This window comes from Heterodontus francisci, chromosome 18 (genome assembly GCF_036365525.1).
Source record: "Heterodontus francisci isolate sHetFra1 chromosome 18, sHetFra1.hap1, whole genome shotgun sequence".
In the NCBI taxonomy this organism is placed as follows: domain Eukaryota; kingdom Metazoa; phylum Chordata; class Chondrichthyes; order Heterodontiformes; family Heterodontidae; genus Heterodontus; species Heterodontus francisci.
The window spans coordinates 13436640-13455644 of record NC_090388.1 but is presented as its reverse complement, the minus strand read 5'-3'; the positions used below and the strand labels follow the sequence as shown (position 1 = coordinate 13455644).

Sequence of the window (19005 nt, the reverse complement as noted above, 5' to 3'; positions counted from 1 at the left end):
AAAAGCCTCCTTCCATGCTGTAAATTTTGATGATTTTATTTTGTTCAATATCAATCTATAAAAGGACATCTGGTCTCTTGCCACCTAAAATAAGTATAAACATAGAAGTTATAGCCTATGTTCACAATGGACCAGGAAGGGAATCAAAATAAAAGCAAAATACTGCGGATGCTGGAAGTCTGAAATAAAAACAAGAAATGCTGGAACCACTCAGCAGGTCTGGCAGCATCTGTGAAAAGAGAAGCAGAGTTAACGTTTCGGGTCAATGACCCTTCTTCGGAACTGACAAATATTAGAAAAGTCACAGGTTATAAGCAAGTGAGGTGGGGGTGGGGCAAGAGATAACAAAAGGAGGTGGTGTAGATTGGACAAGGCCACATAGCTGGCCAAAAGGTCAAGGGATCGTTCCCTCCGCGACACCCTGGTCCATTCCTCCATTACCCCCACCACCTCGTCCCCATCCCATGGCATCTTCCCCTGCAATCGCAGGAGGTGTAATACCTGCCCATTTACCTCCTTTCTCCTCACTATCCCAGGCCCCAAACACTCCTTTCAGGTGAAGCAGCGATTTACTTGTACTTCTTTCAATGTAGTATACTGTATTCGCTGCTCACAATGTGGTCTCCTCTACATTGGGGAGACCAAGCGCAGACTGGGTGATTACTTTGTGGAACATCTCTGCTCAGTCCGCAAGCAGGACCCTGAGCTTCCGGTTGCTTGCCATTTCAACACTCCCCCCTGCTCTCATGCTCACATCTCTGTCCTGAGATTGCTGCAGTGTTCCAGTGAACATCAACGCAAGCTCGAGGAACAGCATCTCATCTACCGATTAGGCACACTACAGCCTGCCGGACTGAACATTGAGTTCAATAATTTCAGAGCATGACAGCCCCCCATTTTACTTTCATTTTTAGTTATTTTTTCTTTTTTACATTTTTTACAATCTTTTTGCACTTATTTCATTTCATCTTAGTTTGTTCAGTTTGCTTACCCACTTTTTTTTCAGGTTTGCACTTGCTGCTGTTCAGTATTCAGTCCATTAACACCTAATCTGTACTAATGCTTTGTCTTTCAACACACATTGTTAATATTAACATATTGTTTGCCTTTGCTCCATGACCTTTTGGTCAGCTATCTGGCCTTGTCCAATCTACACCCCCTCCTTTGTTATCTCTTGCCCCACCCCCACCTCACTTGCTAATAACCTGCGACTTTTCTAATATTTGGCAGTTCTGAAGAAGGGTCACTGACCCGAAACGTTAACTCTGCTTCTCTTTTCACAGATGCTGCCAGACCTGCTGAGTGGTTCCAGCATTTCTTGTTTTTATATAAGGGAAACATTAAGTTGAGTCATTGGGGAGTTTACTAACCTGGGTAGACAACTGCCCAAGAGGACAATTGGAACAGGGTAGCAGAGTAACATCCTAACCTAATCTGCTTAAAAAATGTGAGATTAACCTAGTTGCAACATTTGTGGAGTAGCTTTTAAAGAATTGACAAGTAGAGATTTCTCAGTAGTATAAAGCCCAGGAGGATTTTTTTTTAAATTAGAGAAGGGCTTAAATAGATAAAAGAAAAGTTAACTATAAATAGAAAATGGGTAAGATTCTGGGGAAGGGACAAGAGGGCAAGGAAAATTGGTGCCAAATTTATTTTGAATTGAAATAGTTTCCATTATTGAATTAAAATTATTTCTTTAATGAGTAGCTTTTTTAAAAACATTGTTTTAGCATCTGTCCCAAGGAGGTAAACATTTATCTGGATTTGCTGGTAGTCCATGAGTTACACATTAAATGTTAAATCTAAAATACTAAATACTTTATATTGCAAATCTGAAACTTCAAAAATTATCTTTTGCATACAAGTAGTTTTCTTCACAAAATGGGAGTATTCATATTTGTGAAGTGATAGAACCTAGGACTGTTATAATTCAAGATAAGTTTCTATTTCAACCAAGTAGCATAGCGTTTCTTTGCAGAGAAAAGCTTGCCTAGGCCACTCATGGACATGCAAACAGCTGGCTCAGCCATTAAAACATTAGTGGAGAACGAGGAATAGACTGACTGCCCATCTGAACAGCATGAGCATATGATCATCTACTTTGCAATAGCTCCTATGCCTTCTAGCTACTCCTTAGTAGTGGTACTTCAAAATACATGCACTATTAGTTCATGGATCATGCCAAAAGACTTGCAGGTTGATAGGTAAATTGGCCATTATAAATTGCCCCTAGTATAGGTAGGTGGTAGGGAAATATAGGGACAGGTGGGGATGTGGTAGGAATATGGAAATAGTGTAGGATTAGTATAAATGGGTGGTTGATGGTCGGCACAGACTCGGTGGGCCAAAGGGCCTGTTTCACTGCTGTTATCTCTAAACTAAACATCACGTAAAATTCAAAATCTATAGTTCTGCTGTATAGAACATGCCAGAGACCAGTGTAAATTGATACATTTATGCCCAGCCACTATCAAACACTATGTCCAAAGTGACAAAATTCCATTTACCTGTGTAATACAAGCACCACAGAACGCCACAATCACGGCTACAATGTTGACAGTAAGCTGGAACTGGAGAAACTTTGAGATACTGTCATACACATTTCTACCCCACATAACTGCTTTAACAATGCTCGTGAAGTTATCATCAGTTAGGATAATATCAGAGGCTTCTTTGGCCACATCTGTGCCAGCAATACCCTGGAAGGAAGGTGAAACAGATAAAAGTAACCTTTTGCACATCAGGATTACTAGCTCTCAACTGCACATAGAATTCCATAAAATTTTAACTGAGGAAAGATATAAAATTAAAGTTTTTTTTAAAAAAAAGAGGGTATTTAAATGCAGCTAGCAAATCTGAAGAGACAAAAAAAAAAAATCAGGTAAACCAAAATGCAACATTTAGAAATTCAGTACACAAAATTAACTTTAAAACATACCATGGCAAATCCAACATCAGCTTTCTTCAGTGCTGGACCATCATTTGTACCATCACCAGTTACTGCTACAACCTGTTTTCGTTCCAACACCGTGCTATCAATAATGCCTTGAAATGAAAATATGAACAAAATTTATTTTTGGCATCTCACTACTTGTGGACATGTTTGAAAAATCATTCAGCAATCTTGAGCACTAATATTTCAGACAAATACTTCAGTGAAATATGAAATGTTAATTCCTGTTCACAATCTCTTCCCCCTGCAGAGCTTTGGAAGGTACCCAGAGAGAAATTTTTGCATTTGCAAATCAATAACTTCTTACAGGAGTTAGACAATTTCAATTAGAAGAAAGCAGTGAGCCAACATAGATGGATGGACGGGCTCAAGTTGTGTGACAATATGCCCACATTTGAGCTCCACAAAGTGCAGCTGGTTAATATACCCTTCCAACTTCAGCCGGACTTGAATATTTCAAAAACATGAGCTGCAGTTTTAAGTAAAATAGAACCAAGAAACTGATCTCAATTTCTGTAACTATTTACAAACCAAAGCTGTTCTGGGATAAGTCAATCTGGGAGGGAGGGGAAAGAACAGAAAGAAGATCAGTAATAAAAATGTATAATGCAGCAACCAGCCACTCAGTTCATCCACAGCCTCTACCATCCTGTTCCTGAATTTTCTGCATGTACAGCCAGCAATCTGACTGTGCTAACAATCCCTGGCATCTTATTTTCTCCCACTATAAAGGGAAAAAGTTATTGTTAAGGAAATGGAACTTTCCTAGCATTCAATGAGTTCTCAAAAATATAAGCTATAAAGGCTATGAGGAGTATCAGAAGGATACAAAGATGGCCAGTCCACCCATGTCAACTCAGCTTTCCAATTAGAACCAACATCTTTACTCTTACCCCATAGCTCTACAATTTTTTTTCCCAGAAGTATTTAAGAAACCAAAATGTAAAAAAAAAAATTGCACCAGGAAAAGTAGTGCTCATTCACAGCAAACAGGGAATACAACAGAACATAATGACACTTGGCCGTTGCCTGCAAATCAAAAGATGGAAGTAACTGTTTCTGCTACAAGTGTGCAAATCAGCCAGAAAGTCCATGACTGAAAATTTCAAAATAGCATTTGACAGCTCTACATCTGCCCCTTATGGTTATCTTCCTACTAGCAAGTCTTCTGCATCCACCCGCCCCCACCAACCCCTCCCCCCCCCCCCCCACTTCATTACAACCTCTTGAAATTTTCTACTCTATTTTGCACTAGGTGGCAGTCTTGACCATAAATTTACAGTTAGATAATTTGGCTTGTAGCTTCAAAGATATCCCACTAGCATACAGCTAGATTTCGAAATCTGGACAGTTTACCTGTGTAGAAGCTCTCAGTAAGGAGAGTAATTGAGCATTTGATAACTTTCTCTTACACAGGAAAATAATGCCCATCCCTATTAACTAGGTAGGGGACAACTCAAAATTCACCTTCTACGGAGACTGTATTCTCTGCTGGACTGCTTATTTACTGGGAGCTGAGTTGCCTCTGCATGCAGATCTCTCTCCACTGCTGGGAATTTTTCACTGTATACTAAGCTTGCTCTGATTTGACCCTGTCGGTTCCCATCATTCTCTGGATTGTTCTCCATTGGCCAAATGACCTCCAGTTTGCACTCGCTTTCTGTGGGTTAACACATTGTTCAGAACTCCATCACCCAGTCATTGGACTGGCTCCTCAAACTCCTATTCCTGATTTTATGTGCTGCTCACTTCTCTACAGCAGTCCCTCAGACCAGCTCCCGATTCACTGATGCTGTGAATTTACTTTTCACCACATCGTGATCCACTGCTTGGATTTCACTTCCACTGTTCCTTTGCTGGTATACTGGATTTGTATTATGAACACAGAAGCCACCAGTCTCCCCTGGATCAACTACTGCTGGCTCATGGTTGACTTGCCAAGCTTGCTCAGCTACATTCCACTGGGCAACCTCTACCAGTAGTGTCCATTGATAATCTGCCCTTTGAGCAGCTTCTCTAGTCATTCACTGTCCATAACTGTGTACAAACATGGACATAATTCATTGATGCTCTACTATTGTGTCTCAATGTCAACTTCAACCCTTAATAGGACCTCAGACTATTGGTGGCCATGCAGTCATTTGGGCTCCAAGTTCTGGAACTCTACTTTATTATCTGCCTCTGTTCCTTCAGGATACTTCACCTCCAACCAAGCTTTTAGTCACCGGTCTATTGGCTTGATAGTGATTTTTGTCTGATTACGTTTTAGTGAAGCACTGTGGGGCATTTTCTAAACATGAGGCCCTATATAAATGCAAGTAGTGTTGTCAGAGAAACATCATGGCAATTAAGTACAATTTATGGAGATGCTGGTGGAATTGCTGACTGCACAGGTTAGAATTTGAAATTTCAAGTGCCTGCCAGTTCAGCATCAGTGAATGGTCATCTGTTAGATATTAGATCTAAGAAAATGATTTAAAAATTTACCATTTTACCTTTGACTAAAGTGTGTTTATCAGTGGGTGAAGATCTTGCAAGGACACGAAGCCTGGGCCAAATCTTGTCTATACGTTCTTGCTCAATCTGAAAAGATTAAATATTTGCCATTTCATAGTATTCAATACTAGAGGGAAAATTCACACTGCTGCTTTGTTTAAAATGTTAAAATGTACCTCTCCTTTTGCATTGCGAATGCGTTTGTTGAATTGTTTACCCTCCAAACACAGAAAGTCATCACCAGCCTGTAAAATGCCACATTTTGTAGCAATGGCACGGGCAGTGTTAATGTTGTCACCAGTGACCATACGCACGGTGATACCAGCACCCTGACATTTCTTAATGGCATCAGGAACCTGCAGACAGTAGAAGTAAACAATTTCATCAGGTTATACAATTTCACTGTGGAACACAACTGCAGTATTGTTCACCCTTTATTGAAGTACGATATCTTTGATGGAAGTTTACATTCAAGGAACACTAGTTTACTGGCATCAGTTTAGCTCTGTGGTAGCTCAAATTCCATTTGAGCGATATGATAATCTAGCCCATTACTTAGTGTAGTACTCAATGCTGCAATGGTCAGAGAATCAAAATAGTACAGCAGGCAGCCATTCAGCCCGTGCTGACTCTTTCCAAGAGCAATCAAGTTAACTGCTCTCCCCATATACCTGCAATTTTTTCCTTTCAAGTATTTATCTGATTCTATTAGACTAGTATGATATTAGAATAGTAATTTAAGAAATATTCTAATATCTATGCTACAATTGAATCTGTATCCACCACCCTATCCTGGAGTGCGTTCCAAATCCTAACCAGTTGTTGCGCTAAAAAAAGGTTTTCATATTGCCTCCGGTTCTTTTGATCATCACCTTAAATCTGTGCCTTCTGGTTATCAATCAGTTTGCCATTGGAAACAGTTTCTCTTATTTACTCTATCTAAACCCTTCATGGTTTTAAAAACACCTCTATTAATCTCCTCAGCCTTCTCTGCTCTGAGAGGTACTGTCTTTCAGATGATATTAAACTGAAGCCCCATCCATCGTCTGATGTAGACAAAAGATCCCATGGCACTATTCAAATAGTCGGGAAGTAGGCCTGGCTAACTTTTATCCCTCAAAAACCATCAAAACACATCAACTGTTCACAAACAGCAAGGACCTGCTTGATGTTGCTGAGTGAAAACACTTCAAAATAACTGGCTATGAAGCACTTGATGGCCTGAGGATGTGAAGACACTATATAAAAGCAACCATTTACTGGTATATTAACTGCATGCATCTTCACAGAGCAAAAAAGAAATAGGGAGAAATGTGTTTTTAAAAAATCTGCATCCATTTGCAGTTAGAAACCGGTGTAATTTCCCCTCAATTACTGCACCATTGCCAGCGGTTTTGAAGTTATACAAGTTTGTTTATACTGAAGGAGTGCAAGTTTAACTGCCACCCCACGGTATATCAGGATAAAGGTAATAAGAATATTTACCAGTAGACCAGTAGTTACATTTGCTGTGATCACTGGCAATGCTATCCTTTCAGGTTCACTTCACCCCGCATCCAGATTCAAGCACTGGTACATGCATTTTACCCCTCCCCAACTTTTTACTTGAGAATGAAGATTTGTTTTGCAAAATTTGAATAATGCAAATATTGACAAGAAAATATCTGAACAAAAAACAAACATTATTGCTTCTTTGAGGACATTTAGGAAAAGATCGTAGAATGTTACAGCACACTTTGCTACAACCAATTAATCTGCAAATAATGACGAGCCATCTAGTTTAATCACACTTTTGCTCGTTCCCCATAATGCTTCATATTCTTTTTCAAGCAGCTATCTAATTCCCTATTAAAAGTATTTATGGACTCTAGCAAGAATTTAACAGGATTCTACATTTCAGCCATCCTGTAGAAAAAGTTTTTCTTCACTAATATTCCCTATTATCCTCTATTCCCTATGTGTACTCTATCACTATCTGCCTGACCAGTGGGAAATTTCAGTGTTCAGTTCCATATGTAATTCTTCAGTTAATGTCAGTTCATGTCTTAATGCCACAAGACCAGGACACCAGGTTTGGACTGACTAAATAGTACAGCACAGAAGGTGACCATCCAGCCCAGAGTCTGCATCAGCTCTTTTGAAGCGCAAACCAGTTAGTCCCACTTCCCTACTCTTTCCCTTTCTTTCTTTCTTTGGCCTCCTTGTCTCGAGAGACAATGGGTAAGCACCTGGAGGTGGTCAGTGGTTTGTGCAGCAGCGCCTGGAGTGGCTATAAAGGCCAATTCTGGAGTGACAGACTCCCTATATCCCTGCAATTTTTTCTCCTTCAAATATTTATCCATTAGTAAAAAGAAATGTACCACACAAGTGCCAAGCAATGACCATCACCCTAGTCATTAAATGCATTACCATCAAATACCCCAACATCCTGGGGTCACCATTGACCAAAAACTCAACTGGATCAGCTACATAAGTAGTGGCTACTAGAGTAGGTCAAAGGTTAGGTATCCTGCAACAAGCAGCTCATTTCCAAAGCCTCTCCACCACCTAAAATGCATAAGTCAGGAGGATGATGGAATACTCTCCATTTGCCTGGATGGGCACAGCTGCAACACTCAAAACACACCAAGGCCAAAGCAGTCAGGTTGATCAACAACTCAAGTTTTTTTTTATTAAAAGAGAAAGAAACCACTATTAATATTAACTCCTCATAATCTTGAAGGCTTTGTCAGTTCATATCTCAACCTCAATTCTAGAGGAAACGAAGATCCCAACTTCACATCTCCCCATAATTGTTACCCTCAACTCTGGTAACATCCCAGTGAATCTATATCTTCATTGCTTTTATATCATTCCTATAATGGGGCACTCAAAACTGTACACTTAGATTTGTGCCATGGCTTAGTTGGCATCACTTCTGCTCGAATCAGCAGTTATGGATTCAAGCCCCGTTCCAGGGACACACTTATGCAATTATGAGGGAATGCTGCATTGTTGGGATGTTTAGCAGGTCTGCCCTATTAGGTGTAAGATCCCATGGCACTATTTCAAAGAGACCTCCCTGGTGTTCCGGCCAATATTTAATTGCTCAACCAACATCAAACTGTACAGATTATCTATCATCACAAATGATGTTTGTGGGACCTTCCTGTGCACAAATTAGCTGTTGCGTTTTGTTCAACAGTAATACATTTACGAGTACTCAATTGGCTGCAGTGTTTTGGAATGACCTGAAGTCATGAAAGGCACTATAAAAATGCAAGTTCTTGCTTCACTTCACTCTACCTACAACCAACATTAGCATTACCTCTGGTTTTGTATTCTGTGCCTCTAGGTCCAAAAATCAAAAATGTAGTTTTCCCCATTTATGGCCACCTGTTCCTTTAATGACATCTGCATATTAAAGGTTCCCCTGCTTCTCTGTTCCATTTAAAATTTTACAATTTAAGGTGCACTGACTCAAACTCACTTGTGGAATACCATTTGCTTTTCCAATCTGAGAAACTTCCTTTTAAATCATAATCCTTGCTCATGTTCTCTAAACAATCTAACTCATGGTCACACTCTCCCACATCCTTTAATAGTCAGCATGGGAAATGCTGATGTATGGTAACAGTGGCTATATTACTGGTCCGATAATAGACAGTGGATTGGGAATCTAAAGAATGGGAGTTCAAATTCTACATGCTGGTTTGAGAATTTGATTTGTTTAAAAAATCTCGCACCATGAAAAATGTAATGTGAATCTGGCAGAATGTTGTAAACATTCAACTGGCTTATTAATGCCCTTTAGAAAAAATAGGCTGCGATTCCAATCCCACATCAATTTGGTTAGAGTCAGAAGAGTTCCCTCCTCTAAGGGAGGAAGTTTCTTCCCATCTAAAACCTATCAATGTCCTTCATAATTTTGTACATCTCAATCATGTCCCCCTCAGCCTTCTCTGCTCTAAGGAAAACAACTCTAGACTTTTCAGTCTGTCTTCATAGCTGAAATGCTCCAGCCCAGACAACATCCTGGTGAATCTCCTCTGCACCCTCTCCAGTACATCCTTCTTGTAGTGTGGTATCCAGAACTGTACACAGTACTCCAGCTGTGGCCAAACTAGCATTTTATACAGTTCCATCATAACCTCCCTGCTCTTATATTCTATGCCTCAGCTAATAAAAGTATTCCATATGCCTTCCTAACTACCTTATCTACCTGTCCTGCTACCTTCAGTGATCTATGGACAAGTACACCAAGGTCCCTCTGACCCTCTATTTCCTAGGTCCTACCATCCATTGTATATTCCCTTGCCTTGTTAGTCCTTCAAAAATGCATCATTTCACACTTCTCAGCATTAAATTCCATTTGCCACAGCTCTGCCCATCTTACCAGCCCATCTATATCGTCCTGTAATCTAAGGCTGTCCTCCTCTATTTACAACACCAATTTTCGTGTCATCTGCAAACTTACTGATCATACCTCCTATATTCACGTCTAAATTATTAATATACACTACAAACAAGGGTCCTAGCACCGATCCCTGTGGTACACCACTGGTCACAGGCTTCCACTTGCAAACACAACCCTCGACCATCACCCTCTGCCTCCTGCCACTAAGCCAATGTTGGATCCAATTTGCCAAATTGCCCTGGATCCCATGGGCTCTTACCTTCTGAACCAATCTCCCGTGCGGGACATCAAAAGCCTTACTAAAGTTCATGTAGACTACATCAACTGCTTTACCCTCATCTACACACCTAGTCACCGCCTCAAAAAATTCAATCAAGTTAGTTAGGCACGATCTCCCCCCGACTAATCCCTGCCTCTCAAGTGGAGATTAATCCTATCCTGCAGAATTTTTTTCCAATAGTTTCCCAACCACTGATGTTAGTCTTACCTGGTTTATCCCTGCTACCCTTCTTGAATAATGGTACCACATTTGTTGTCCTCCAATCCTCTGGTACCTCTCCTGTGGCCAGAGAGGATTTGAAAATTTGTGTCAGAGCCCTTGCTATCTTCTCCCTTGCCTCACATAACCTGGGATACATCTCATCAGGGCCTGGGGATTTATCCACTTTTAAGCCCGCTAAAACGGTTAATACTTCCTCCCTTTCAATGTTAATATGTTCAAATACATCACAATCCCCCTTCCGGATCTCTACACCTACATCATCCTTCTCCATAGTGAAGGCAGATGAAAAGTAAATCATTTAAAACCTCACCCATGTCCTCCAGCTCCGCACACATTGCCACTTTGGTCCCTACTCTTTCCCGTAACATACTTATAAAACGACGTAGGATTTTCCTTTATCTTGCCCGCCTGTGTTTTCACGTCCCCTTCTTCGCTCTCCTAATTACTTTAAGTACCCCCCCTACACTTTCTATACTCTAGTGCCTCCGCTGTTTTCAGCACTCTGAATCTGCCATAAGCCTCCTTTTTTTTCCTGATCCAATCCTCTATTATCCCTTGACATCCAGGGTTCCCTGGACTTGTTGGTCCTACCCTTCCCCTTAACAGGTACATGTTGGCCCTGAACTCTCACTATTTTCTCTTTGAATGTTTTCCACTGGTCTGATGTTGGCTTTCCTACAAGTAGCTGCTCTCAGTCCACCTTGACCAGATCCTGTTTCAACATATTGAAATCGACCTTCCCCCAATTCAGTACATTTCCAGTCGATCTTTGTCCTTTTCCATAACTACCTTAAATTTTAGTTATCTCTCAAGAGTCAGTCATCTCACTGCTTCAGTTCAAGGCAGTGGCCTATTACTACCTTCTCAGGGCAACAATGGAGAGAGAATAAATACCGGTGATGCCCACATCAAGATTAAAACAAAGTTATTTGGGCTTTTTGCAAAAAGCTTTTAAATTTCCAGATGAAAATTCAAATCAAAATAAAGATCACTTGAATTCTACACAGAAGGTTAAGTGCGATCAAGAAGCTAGTTTAAAAAGTGAGTTTGTGCAAGGTATAGACTGGTATTTGTAATTAGATAAATTGACAAAATTATTCACAAACTTGCCAATACAAATACAGAATTCATGGATACAGCTGAATATTTAAGAAGGATTTAGTCATGCAGTCACAAGTAGATGAAATTTATCATTGGGAACACAAATGGGACTCAAATGTACCAAAAAAAGCAGAATTAGCAAGAGGAGACTTGGATAAGGAGTAAATAGTAGACACACTTAATATCCAGCATGAAGAAGCAATGTATCTCATGATAATGCTAGGATAATCAATAGCAGAAAACAGGACCACAGAAATTATGTTCATACTTGACAGTGCACTGGACAGACCAAGTTTAGTTTCTAGCTTTGCTCATACCATCTACACATACATAGATGGTCACTAAAATAGGTAGAGAAAAACTGATACCAAGCATAAAGGAATTTGTTGCAGTAATTTAGCATGACTAAAGTTGAAAATTGCATGATAGTTGTAGGTGGCATTAATTCATGCAACAGGTGCAGAGAATTTCCCCATCTATAAAAATACGAGACCAGGATTTTTAAATTTACTCCTGGGTTCAGCAGCTGTTACCAGGAAGGTCACTAGCCTGATGACATTGTTGAGTAAGTGGTTCTGTTGCTTTTGTTTTTTTTTTGCAGGATATTGTTGTAACTTGGCAAAATGCCTTCGACTTTGATAAACTATGGCACTTAAAAGACTGAATTTAAAAAATCTTTTGAATTGTCAATAGAATTGTGCATTTAATGATTAAAAACTGCACCCGAAAATTGTTGCTTTAATATAGCTTTAGTACTGCTTCCTCCACTCCTTTGTGAATAAAATCTAACATTTTTCCTGTCTCAAATTTTTCACTTAAAATAGTTAAGGAAATAGGTATTTGAAGGAGAGCATCACTGTTGAAATGATTCTGTTCCAATTAAATCTTAGTCTTTGATATTCAGGTTATACACTCTGGCTTTACTGCCCAGTAAGAATCAAAATTATGCGCTTATCTTTCACTTTTAATAAATCAAATTAATTCATTTACTAGGCCCAGATCAGAGAATAAATTACTTGTTCAGACATTTACAGTTCCAGTGTTCAAAAACAGTTATAGGTGGTCATGTTCAAACATCATGGGCCAGCCACACAAATAGTACAAGACTATCTGGTGGGGTAATGATTTCCACCTCTTCAAATGGGAGATATCAGGATTGCAAGATCAGACTAGGTGGCTAATGTTGAGAAAAACACTGCTGCAGGTTTCATGGACTGGATGGCCCATTACTATGCTGCATCATTCTGATTCTATATGTTAAGAAGTGCGCAGAGGCAGAAAAAGTTTTTAAAGACACATTGAATCTCATGGAAAGTTGTGTTCTTGGGCAGGACAGTATATCCATTAAAACATCACACGAGATGTCCCAACATGCCAATTTCTCTGGCCAAGTTATTCAGAAGAAAAGGTTGCTTAAAACTGTACAGTCTAGAAATAAGGCCCTTAAAAAGGGTGAATCAAAGTTTTAAATGCTACATAATCTCAGATTACCTCAGAGTAAGGCAAAGTAGCACCTATATGACTCAAACCTGGGACATCTTGTATGGTTGAGAGATGAGATTTTACCTCAGCCATTAGAATGGCCATGAACCTTTAACACCTTGTTGTCCAGAAGCTCAATCTATGCACTGCCCTATGATACCTGCTCAACTCAATTTCCGGAACCTTGTAAACTGAAAGCAATAGGCTGTATGTGTTGGCTTTATTACTGAGAATTTAAACAAGCTATTATTCAATTTTCAGTGGATTAATGAGCACGCTGCTGCTGCAAGCAGAGAACAGGTACATAATTTCCTTGTGGTCTACCTTATCTTGAATGTTTGATTTCAGATTTACATTTTTGCTTTGGGTTAAATGGACAAGCCAGGTTCTTTAATCTATCTTAACAGCCTTTCAGAACACCTGCAAATATTTCTCCTTTTTCCAATCACAGCACGATTCCAAGTGCCTCCATTACATCAAACAGGTACATTCTGGATATGATTCATCAATCCCAAATATGACTCTGTTTAAACTTGTGCACTTGTTTTGCAATCAGTTTAATCTGAAGTCATGTCAGATTTAACTTCTCCAGGCTATTTTGTAAAGCTCTGAAGGCTCCTATTAAACGGTCCCATTTCATAGCTGAAATGACCAACTTCCAGTCTTTCCTAATACTTCACTCCTCTGATGCTATGGAGCAGTCTCATCACTTGTGAACTACCTCCAAGGCTGCAATGTCTACTCAAAACTGGACAGTACCCTAGGTGCAACACAAGTGGTGGCCACACCTTCAGCTGCCCAGGCCCTAAACTCAATCTCAAAAAACATCTCCACCTCTCTTCCCCTCCTTTGATGATTTATCATTGCCCCTCAAAACTCTCGGTGACTCAATTCAGAGGAACATCTTGCTGTTATCCGGTGTTCGAACACTAAAGGCTGGATAACAGGAGGTATTTTCCTAGAATGGTTTACTGTTTACCTCCACAAAGAACTGCAAGAATATTGCACAAGAGAAAATCTATCTTTCAAGATTCTCCTGACTCTTGACTATGCTCCTAGTCATCCTCCAAACACATTGTCCATCTTTTGGAGAACAAAGTTGTTTTTCTACCACCCAACACAACAATTGATCCAACCGATGGATCAACGTGTGATGACCACATTCAAGGCTTATTATTTATGCCAAACCTTTGCCAAACTAAGGAAGCAGAGTGTGAAAGGAAAACCACAATTAAGTAGTTTTGGCATGCCTTCAATATCAAGGTAACCATCAATATCACTGCCAAGTCATGGGCTGAAGTATCGGCTCCCTGCACAAATGGGATTTGGTGAAAATTGTGGCCTGAATGCATTCATGACTTTAGGGGCTTCTAGATGGTCGAGGATGTGACCAAAGTGAGACATTACATTGTCAGCTTAGCCAGGTGGTTGGTTTTGAGGTGTTGTCGAGTTGATGCAACTGGATGAACAAGAGAAGGAACAGGAGGTTGCTAATGTTGCACCTGCTGCTCGCATGTTGACTACCAAGAGAATGTCAAAAGCCAGAAAGCACTGGCAATCTACGATGCAGATAGAGAACGCAGCTCTAAAGTAGCCAGACTAATGAACGATGCTATGTGTTGCTATCGTGAGCTTTATAAAGAAAAAAAGACTAGCAACACAACTGTTGCTTGACAAATTTACAAAATCTACTAAAAAGGCATCAAGTGACGATACTGATGTTCCTAGGCCTTCAACTTCCAAAGGAGATGTGCAGCTCCATCATCTTCAGTTGATGATCCCGATTACCCTACGCCTTCGACCCCCAATAACTCCAGCACTTGGCCCTCCACCCCAAGCTGCAATCACCTCTGGTTGAGTGAAATTTTGTTACATTACATTTTTTAAAATAAAAATTATGTTACATACAATCTCTATCCCCTCAAACCACAACTTCTCCATTATTTCTGGGAAAATTGTTTTCGCTTAATGCAGCACTTCAAGAACGCATCTACTGCATTAAATGAGGAATTATTGTACTGCATATAAAGCTAAAGTGAAACAACATGTTAAACAAAACCAGAAAATTCCCAAGTTTTAATTTGTGGAAATCGATAAAATTGAGGACATTGCAATTGCTTAATTCTCCCAGACAATTCTAGGGGCTATCTATAATCAGAGAACAAGGTCAAAAGCCAAGAATGGCCTGGCTTACAAATAGCCTTCAGGTCCAACTATCTTTACTTGCCCCAGAATGCTATGGGACCCGAATTCCTAGATGAGATGCAAACAATGCAGGCAAAAATCAGGAGCAGTCATGCTAGAAATGTCAAATTTTTATGTCTAAGGCTTAATTCTGCATTTAGGAAAGGATGGTATGTCCTGTAATTCAGGGTAATGTTCATTTACTTTAGGTAAGCCAGTCAGCACTGTTAGAGTAACATAGAACATAGAACATTACAGCATCTTGGGTAACATTATAAGATAGCTTCTGCTGGACTGGTTTTAGAACATGATATTATTTATTCACTCCACATGATAGTGAGCAGTGACTGAACACAAAAAGGAATTTGTAACGTCCCAGCTTTAGTTAAGAGTGGTGCACCAGAACTAGCCAAGCTATTCCAATGCAACTATGACAATGGCGTCCACCAACTGGAAAATTGCCCAGGAATATCTTGTCCACAAAAGCAGGACAAATGTAACCTGGCGAATTACCACCCTACTGACTTCAGTGAAGCAGCCTGAAAACTGCCATAAAGCTATACCTACTCACCAATAACTCGCACACCCAGCTTCAGACCTCATCATAGTCTCGATCAAGACCATGGACACAAGAGCTCAATGCCAAAGGAGAGGCAATAGTAGCATCTCAACACAAAGCATTTCACATATAGCACTGGTGACCATGTAAAATTGGAATCAATGGGAAAACCCTCCTATGGCTGGAATTATACTAAAACACCCCAAAAGATGATGGCAATTGAAGGGCAATCACCACAACCCCAGGCCATCATTACTAGAATTTCTCTGCACATCATCCTTGGCTCAACCATTTTCATATGGAGTAACTCAAATCAATTTTAGATATCCATTCCATAACTTTTCATACCTTCCACAATTTATAACATTCACAGTTTGCCAAGTACACACATTTCCATGGTTAAATGAATTACCAATGGATAGGATTTGCTTAGTGTTCATGTCTTGAACAAAGGTTTATACCTGGGTAATGAATGCAATTTAAATCTGCAGTCATTTTGAACTTGTCTAAAAAAAAATGAACAGGCCTCCAAATGCAAAATTAATTAGCCTCCACGTTTAGGAAATATGAACCAAAAACTACAAGTCCTCTATTAGTATTCTAGATTGCTTCAGGAATTATGGTGAAATGTTAAAAATAGATTGGATTTAAATAAATCTTAATTTTAAAAAAAGTCTCCTGTGGAAGTGCTCACTTGCTGTTCATGGTTCAGGTCTGAGATTGCAAATGGACACTTGTTCCACATTGACATGCACCAAATTCTAGAGCACAAGCTGTTGACATTGGCACAATGCAGGCTGGGAGTTGTCCTATTTGTTCAAGAGTGAATTAGCAAACTAAACAATATTGAAGCTCATCCCTTAGTTGAAGCAGGGATCTTTCCCACAAGAGGCTTAGCCAGCTATATACACTATACAATGCGAGGAGAGCCTGCAATGGAACAAGTTTACCTCATACCTTTGAGCAAACAATTTAGAACCAAAAGGGTTTCCAATAAAGGAGGAAACCATTTGGCCGACATTTTTGTCAGCTCCTTCCTAATGCAACCCAAAACTAATCCCAGTGCCCTCCTCTTTCTCTACTTCAAGCAGTTACTACTTTTAGCCAAAAATCAAATTATGGTCAGTCTTAATCACTCTTACTGGCAAAGCATTTCTACGCTTCAAAAACTTTCTCCTGATGCCTCAATGAAAATTTTAAACTCGATGATGCCTTGTAATATTCCCAACTGAAGAAATGGGGCATGAATCTGTAGCAAACATCTAAGGAACGCTGTATTACGATTTCCAGAACATTATGGCATGAGTGATTCCGCCCATTACTTCACACCAAAATTTTCTGGGACCCTCTCTGCCATGAACCTTTCTGAAATGGTAACAACTCCACATTCAGATTCAATCCCATGTAAAAATCAATGGTGATGTCCAAATTGCTGGATTAACACTACTGTGATTGCCACTGCCATTTAGACAGAACCAGAACAGCCCTGGAGACTTGACAACAGCCTGATTTATTACCCCAAGATCAATTACTCTTCAAAGACCATTGTACGAAGCTTTAACAATTTAGCTAATGCAAGAATAATTTTGGACATAGCACCGGCAGTAAAGTTAAATGGAAGCTTTGAAAGCCATTTAATGTTTGTATCAATTCACTGTTTTCTGGTCCCATAAAAATTAGTGATCAACACTGTTACAGTGGAGTATCAATCCAAAAACAAGTTTTTCAGGATTCATAAGCACATTGACTGTTCCAATGCACTCCTTGCCAGCCTCCCACATTCAACCTTCTGTAAACTCGAGGTCATGCAAAACACTGTTGCCCATATCCAAATTCACATCAAGTCCAAATCACCCATCACTTTTGCACTCGCTGACCTACATTGGTTCTAGTTCCTGGGTAAAACTGCTTTTTTTTTTAAATTAATCATTTTCAAATCCCTCCAGGTCCTTGCCCCTTCCTACCTCCAATCTTCTCCAGCCCCACAACCCTCAGATACCTGTGCTCCTTCAATTCTGGCCTAGAGCATCCCCACTTTTCATTGCTCCACCACTGGTGGCGGTGTCTCATCTACCAAGGCCTGTAGCTCTGCAATTCTGTCCCTAAACCTTTCCACTCCCCTCTCCTCCTTTAAGATGCTACTTAAAAACCTACCTCTGACCAAGCTTTTGGACACCTGTCCTACTCTCGAAGTTCAGTGTTATGCTTTGTTTTATAATGTTCCAATGCTTTGGAACATTTTACTTCATTAAAAAGGTGCTATATAAATAGAAGTTATCAATGGGATATTGTACCAAATATTGTGTTCAATGAATATATAATGTATTAAATCTTTATTAGACAACTATTGGATTATGTATCCTTAACTACTTGGAATTTAAAAGCAGAAATGCCCGCAAAATAATTACTTCCTATAGATCTTGCATTGAGTTAACATTTTCCCTTAAAAACATAGGACGTGCACTTCAAATGAATTTGTCTACCAACATCTGAAAATGATTACAATTTAGAAACCTTTAGTTAGTTCAGATACTTTCAGCTTCACACGCTGCCCATAATACATCCGGAAACAATTTTAGAAATCAAAATAATCCGACTAACATATGTAGTAAATTCACTAAACGGAACTCAATTCCATTACAGCCCTCCAACATATATGCTAAATATAAGGCTATTTTGTTGCAACATTATAGACTGAAATTTGAGATTTAGTACCATGGCTGGAATTTAACCGTGAGGTGGTGGCCCTGCCTCCACTGGGCTTGAAAGCCACGCTGCTATTTTGCATGGCTGAGGGTTTCAAATAGCTTCAGTTGGGGCTTCCGCCGAGGCAGGAACTCCTACATTCAAGAGTTGCTGGCCAGAGGGCTGGCAATTAGCTCTTCAGTCCCAGTAGGCCACCGGGAGCAGAATCACGTCTGCTTCTCTTGTTGGCTTCAAGTTGAACACAAGCAAGCCAAACAGAAACCACAATGGCTCTGATCGGACTTAAATCAAGTCACATTACAACCAAGTATTTTCAAATCTTAAATTTACTATATTTTGACTTCATTCAAATAAAATTCAGTGTGTCTTTCTAGCTTTCAGTCACACAAGTCAAGTCAAACCAAACATCCAAAAGGCAAATATAGATGGTGAAAAATCCAATTTGAGTAGTTTCCAGTTCCCTCTTCACTCAGTTCAACTTTAGTCCTATTAGAAAAGAAAAATATGTAGGGATCCCAATAGTAAATGCTGGGTACGTCAATAAAGGGACATTTGAGTTTGTAGGCAAACTCGGTCACTGAAACAATGGAGACTTTGTAAATGGAAGCATCTTTCCATAGCAAACA

General features: G+C 39.7%; 1 protein-coding gene across 6 annotated transcripts in view; it reads right to left on the bottom strand.

Moving 5' to 3' along the window:
• Window positions 1-19005, bottom strand: part of LOC137379451 (plasma membrane calcium-transporting ATPase 1-like) — a 124641-nt gene that overhangs the window by 12962 nt on the left and 92674 nt on the right. For all 6 annotated transcript variants that reach the window (XM_068050284.1, XM_068050287.1, XM_068050282.1 and 3 more), the window contains exons 13-16: window positions 5626-5805; window positions 5449-5536; window positions 2939-3045; window positions 2508-2699 (exon numbers count right to left, since the gene is read on the bottom strand). In XM_068050284.1, coding sequence (XP_067906385.1) covers window positions 2508-2699; window positions 2939-3045; window positions 5449-5536; window positions 5626-5805 — 567 coding nt within the window. The remainder of the gene's footprint in view (window positions 1-2507; window positions 2700-2938; window positions 3046-5448; window positions 5537-5625; window positions 5806-19005) is intronic.